The sequence below is a fragment of the Hipposideros armiger genome, unplaced genomic scaffold (genome assembly GCF_001890085.2).
Source record: "Hipposideros armiger isolate ML-2016 unplaced genomic scaffold, ASM189008v1 scaffold_219, whole genome shotgun sequence".
Lineage (NCBI taxonomy): Eukaryota > Metazoa > Chordata > Mammalia > Chiroptera > Hipposideridae > Hipposideros > Hipposideros armiger.
Window position 1 is genome coordinate 1,816,468 of NW_017731569.1, and position 6,453 is coordinate 1,822,920.

Sequence of the window (6,453 nt, forward strand, 5' to 3'; positions counted from 1 at the left end):
AAATGGCAAAGTCTCTCTCTAATTTTAGAGAACAAGTTTTCTGAGTCAGAAAATAGGAGGTTTTCAGAACGGAACACAACACTTTGGCTGGAGAGGGAGAGAGGGAGAGAGGGAGAGAGGGAGAGAGAGGGAGAGAGGGAGAGAGGAGAGAGGAAGAGGGAGGGAGGGAGAGAAAGCACACGCGCACGCAGGAGTTGGTTATGACACGTTGCAACTCAATTGTGTTACTGTGTTTTGGGAGAAATATTGTTATCTGTTAATTTTGCAACTGCATTTTTTTAATCTGCCTTTTTTCCCAGGTTCATGAATGGCAGGGCAGATTTTTACAGTCCAAGCTAATTTTTATTCATCACTTAAAATCCGATGGATTTTAATTATTATTTTAGACATTAGAAAACATTAGTCTGAGAAGGGATTTCACCAGGGTGCCAAAGAGGCCTCAGGAACACAAAGAAAGGTTAAGAGCCCCTGCTCTGGACACACTCATTTTCTGCACTTAACATTTTAATACAAGAGGTTAACGATATCTTGATGTTAATCAAAACATTAACCCCCCACCCCCTACCCTAAGCCTATGAGACTTGGGTACAGTTACCTGTTTTACAGATGCTTAACTGGCTTAAACAATACATCAACTACAATATATACATATATAGGTCCTATGTTCATATTTTTATAGGCAGTTTCACTTACAGCATAATTTATTTTAGGTCAAAGAATAAGTGTGAATTTAATAAAGTTAAAAATTATAATATTCACTTGAAGGAATTAGAGGGGGTATTTATTTAATATGTGATACTGTAAAACAAACAACCAACTATGGAACTATAGTTATCACCTCACCCTAATCCTAAATCAAGTAATTGTGGATTTACACTCTTTTACTTGTTGCATTAAATCTCTTAAGTCTTTACAATCTTGTACATATTTATTGAATGTATTTTTTACTTTTGTTGTGAACAGTTTATTAATATTCTCAAGAAGACTGGCTTCAGAATGGAAACTTTTCTTCATGTATTCAGGCAAAATGAAGCAGTGCCTACCATTCAGTAAGAGGAAATACACTAGTATCTAGGTTTTGACACAGCTGACATTTACTATATTGAATCCTCCCAACAGCCCTCTGAAAAGGGTGTTACTTCTACCTTCAGATTGAGGAGCTGTAGGCACAGAGATATTGAGTAACTTTCTCAATATCATACAAGGTAGATCCCAGCAGTCACACCCAGAACCTGCTCCTAAATATTTGATTGTCCTGTTTCTCAAGTTCACTATTGCTCTCCCCCTGCTCAGCCTCCCCCTCCTCTCCCTTCCCCTGTCCCTCTCTCTTCTCTCCCTTCCCCTTCCCCTTGCCCTCCCACTCCCTTTCAGTCTTCAAAGATGTGGGTGCATACATAATGTGTATTCACAAGCAGCTCATCTTTCTCCTGCCTGATGTTGATATCCTGTTTACTTCCTCTTTCTAACTGGGCATCATTGGCAGCCATGTAAGTAAATGCTACTGGGTCAAGGGCTAGAATCGTCCTCATGGGATTGCCATCCATGGTTTATTGGTCATAAGCGTCCTACCTCCAGGCTAAGAAGGGTAGATTTCTTGTTGAAAGTCAAGGCAGTGCTTTATTTAGCACCTGGCACATACGAGGAAGGGCTTAATGAGTTTTTATTGGAGGAAGATCGGACTAATAATTTAAAGATCCAGGAGGGCAAGTAGAGATGTAATTGATGGAGGTTGCAGATTGCACCCTTTCATAATAAAAGACTAGATTTCTGTCAATATCTGGTCAATATATGGAATTGTACAGAAGAAACTTAGGGGGAATCCTAGCTAAACAATGTAACCACAATCTTTGCTATTTCTTTCTTGTGATCATGTAAGAAAACTAGGCTTGTATGGAGACTTGGACTTTCTAAAAATATGATACATTTGTGAAATGCAAACTATTATGAAGAGAAATTGCATCCTAGCCAAGACTTCCTTATTTCACTGCCCTTAGTTACAGCCTGCTTGCATCTGGACCTCAACGTCTCCGTTTTAAGTGTCCTAAGAAATTATTTGTTCGTTTAGCTCTGATGCAGATGAAAGAGTGCAATGCTGTCTGTCATTCAGTTTTTTGTCAAAACACCACTTCGACTTCCAGCTTTGGAGCTGAGTAGTTTAAAAATCTGTACACAATTAAAAATGTTTTTTTTTCAATTTAAAAATTATTGTATATAAATATTGATATTCTCTTTTGGAATAAGTTGCATGGAAGTTACTTTAGTCCAGTTAAAAATCTAATCCTTTTTTTCTTTGTTCTCTCGTTTAAAGATCATTTTCAAATGGAAGTTGCTGGTTCATATAATATGATTTATGGCTCCTTAGCAGGATCTCTCTTCCTTCCCAACACAAAGGACAGAATAGCTGTGGCCTCACTAGGTCTGGATTCCTAATTCCGCCAGCGCGTGGTCTGTCCCACCCTACTATGTCCCTGGCCAACACCCCCTCCATGGCGCTGCCCGCCGCCGGGCTTTGCGCTAGAGCCTTATGCGCCGCCAGGGGGCGCGCGGGTGCAGCTCGCGGCCGCCGGCTCCTGCAACAAGGTTCGGCTGTCTTCCTGGCCGGTGTGGCATCTTCATTGGCAGAGAAGTGCAAGAAGCTTCTGCGTACCGGTGCATTTGAGGCCGCGAGGATTGGTCAAGACGACCTGAGGCCTTCCCGCGGGGGAGGAGGGGTGGGAGGGCGGTGCCCTTTTCTGCAGCTTGTGGAATTCTGGGGCCAAACGCTTTTCAGGAATTTTTTTTCCCTTCTTGGGTGTTTACTGCTTTCTAATTTTAAACTATCCAACGCTCACCCCTCCACCCGCTGCACTTGGTCAACAGCTACAGAACTGCGCTTTAGACAAAAATGAAGGTAGCGAGGGATGACTGCCATCGAGCTGAAAGCAGGGCTGAGGCCAGAGGCGGCCCACCCTTTACCATCAGCAGCCCCAGACACCCCCCAGGCTGCTGTCCCTTGGTCAGTAGCATGGTTTTGGTTTGGGGTTTTTTGTAGTAAAACATACATAACAAATTTTACATTTTTAAATGTACAATTCAGTGGCATTAAGTCCATTCACAGTGTTGTGCAGCCATACTCCTATCCATCATCCCAAACTGAAACTACCCATTTGTGATGTTGTGGTTTATGATAAATACATGTTTAGTCTTCGTCCTGTCTCTGGCACAGAGCTCTTAAAACCCCTGAAGGTTTCTTAGTAACAGGAGCATTAAAGGTGTCTTTATGTTAATAAGGTGACTTTTGGAAGGCACAGGATAGAGAGCTGGTTGCCAGGAGAACTGATGTGTGATTAGAGGGTTGGAACTTAGAAGCCCCATCTCTTGTCTCTAAAACTCAGGGAACTATTTAAACCTGGCACCTGTTTAACTTGAGAGTAAAATTAAGGCGGCTATTATTCATTCATTTGTTCAACAAGTAGTTACTAACCCTACTAGGTGAAGGGCAGTGTTCCCATCTGCCCTGGGTGGGGTGGTTATTTAATGAGTCCAGGTTTCTGTCCTTGAGATGAAGTTCCTTGGAAGTAGAGGAAGTTGTTTACCTTTGATGACAATGCAGCACTTCGTTAAAGGTTCCAAGGGACATGCAAGCATCTAGAGTGTGTTGCCCCTTCATTACCGCCTTGTGCAGGTAAATCCCGTTAATTCCGTGAAGCAACTCCAGGACAATCTGTTTCCAGAAGAACTGGTTTAAAATCCAGTCTTGGGCCAGCCGAGGGGCGCGTTGGTTAAGAGTTGNCACCCCTACCTCCGCCTCTATCCCGGCCATGCACGCGCCCCGCGCACTCACTTGTAAGGGACCGGCCACTGGCGCCGAGAGGGGCCGCCCGCCGCGGTCGCCAGCCAGAGCAGCGCCAGGGCCCAGCGCCAAGGCGCGCGCCCCAGGGCCGTGCCCGCGCCGCGATGCCCCCCGGCCCCCGGGCCGGTGTTACCCGCCTGCGCCATTGAGGCGGCTCCCGGTGCTACCGGCGCCTCGCAAGCCCGGCGACCGCGGAGGGCCGGCGAACCGAGCATGCGCGGAGCCACTTCCCCGCCCCGCGCGAACTCGGGACACTGTCCCCGGTCGGCCTGGGGTCCTGCCCTCTGTCCTGCGCCCGCGCCGAGTGCTCGGCCCCTCCCGGCGCGGGGAGCCTTCCTGTGCGTGAGGCAGCAAGGCGGCCGTTCTTGACAAGGCGCCTTGTCCCCTCTCCCGCGCCGTGCACGTTGGTGGCTTCGAAACTTCGCCGGCCAGGAAGGCGCTTGGGCCCAGCCCCCCCCCAGAGCGCGCCTTCGGGGCTCGGGGCCTCTTCTTTCTCTGACCGGTTCGTAATGCCTCGGCCTTCTCGCCTCGCGTCTCAGTTTAGAGACCGCCGCTTCCTTGGAGCGTCTTCTCACCTCCGCCCCTTTCACCCCCCAACAACCGCGAAAACCCAACCAAACCAGGGGCACAAACAAATCCAGCTTCGGGCTCCTCTCTACCGCAGAACTCTTCTCACCCCGCCCCACTGGGCCCAGACTGGTGACAGCACACATGTGAGTGAGGGAGAATCTCTCTTGGCAGTGGGGGGTGCCATGAGGCAGACAACACTGGGGGAATGACGTCCTCGGCGGGCCTGAGCCCGTGGTGGCATCGGCCGACAGTAACAATATACAGACGGGCTGCTGCTCCAAGCGCTGTGTAGCGCACCCCCTTCCGTGCTGTTCGTCCTTGTTTGGATCTACCACTCGCGTGGGGAGGAAGAGCCTGCCTTACTCTCTCTCTTGGACCGGTCAAGCGCCTCGAGACTACCATGGAACCAACCCTTCTGCTTTGGGCCGGCCACGCTGTGATGCACACATGTTGACTTATGCCTATAAATAGAACATTAAAGGCGTTGCCACTGACAGCCATTTGTTTCACAGGAGAGCAGACTGCTGAGCTCTTAGACCAGAGTTTTCCAGCGCCTTCACTTCAGCCACCACATGAGTGAACCATCGTAGTGGTAAGTATACTGGAATAACCAAGACGGCTGCAATGGCCCGAGTTCACCACCATGACCTGTGAGTGGGTGGATGGGGGGTTGGCTGCCCCCGGCCTGCCAGGCCTTCTGAGCGCTGATGGCAAGTAGTTCTTGCCATCCTGGTTTGCCTGGGGTCGAGGGCGAATTATAGCCCCATTAGTTACCCCCTCCCGCGCCCCACCCATCCCCCCAATACCCTTGCCCACTTGCTGCACCAGGTTGGGAAGCTCTGTGAAGGTTCAGGGAGGGCTCCATTTAACACCCACTTATCTAAGCATTTAGGTGGCTCCAGTCCTAGCCCTCCATATACCACCCCAGTTCAAAATCATCAAGGCTAAACTGACCTCTTCAAAGACCCACCTGAGATGAGAGGGGAGCACGTCCTAACCATGAAAGCTGAACTGGAACGCTTGAAAGGCAGCTGCAGGATTGAGTGTGGACTAGTACTTAAGCTTGAGCATGGTTTAAACCGAGAAGCAACACGACAGCTTTTACAAATTATGGGGCCATACACTAGAGGGCCCCAGTGGAACTTCCATCCTTTTCAGAACTTGCCCGAGCTACACAAGTAGGGTTCAGATTGGCCTTGGTGGGTGGTTGGGAACTCCTCTCCTGGGCCTGAAACTCTAATGGTGAGAAAGTATTCCCTAACTCGGTGCCATAGTTGCTCCGTCTGCTGTGGTCTGGCTCTGCCTTCTGTCCCTCTTGGCTGTGACCCCAGCACCCCAGGCTAAAGATGCTTGCAGACTACTGTTGCCTGATCCCTCCTTGCACTGGTTACTTCTCTCGACCCCACAGTTGTTAAACCTTAAGGGCCCATCGATAGACTGAATTTTAATCCAGTTGGTTTCCCTTGGGTCCTTGCCCAGTGAGTCTGAGACCACTAACGGGAACATTCCTGTAGTGTGATAAAAGTAGGTTTATCACCCATTGCAATGTGGGAGATTGCACACCAGAGGAACTGTGTGGCATTCCCCCCAAACAAAGGAAAAGATAGAGTTATCGGGTTCTGAGGTAGGGTGGGGTTTAGGTGAGATTTAAATGAACAGTATTTTGGTAGGCCCCCAGCAAAGCAAGGCTGCGTGTCAACACACAGGGCCAACGTGTAGTCTAGACTACAAAATGAACCCAGGATTCTATTTCCTTGGAAAATATGAAGTTCAAGTCAAGGTAGAATTTTGTGTCTGTCTAGGGACCCCTGGGTGGTAGAGGTTGTAAACTGAGACCGCTTCTCTGTCAAGTAACTGAGATTCTCTGGGCAAACGTGAGATATTTCATTCTTACTAATATAATTTAAAATGGCAAAGTCTCTCTCTAATTTTAGAGAACAAGTTTTCTGAGTCAGAAAATAGGAGGTTTTCAGAACGGAACACAACACTTTGGCTGGAGAGAGAGAGAGAGAGAGAGAGAGAGAGAGAGAGAGAGAGAGAGAGAGAGAGAG

At 48.3% G+C, this 6,453-nt stretch overlaps 1 protein-coding gene across 1 annotated transcript in view; it reads right to left on the reverse strand.

The window, feature by feature from the left end:
* Positions 1-4,993, reverse strand: part of CLN5 (CLN5 lysosomal BMP synthase) — a 16,262-nt gene extending 11,269 nt beyond the window's left edge. Inside the window, exon 1 of the mRNA XM_019654306.1 lies at positions 3,824-4,993. Coding sequence (XP_019509851.1) covers positions 3,824-4,545 — 722 coding nt within the window. The 5' untranslated portion in view covers positions 4,546-4,993. The remainder of the gene's footprint in view (positions 1-3,823) is intronic.
* Between the last annotated feature and the right edge of the window lie 1,460 nt (positions 4,994-6,453).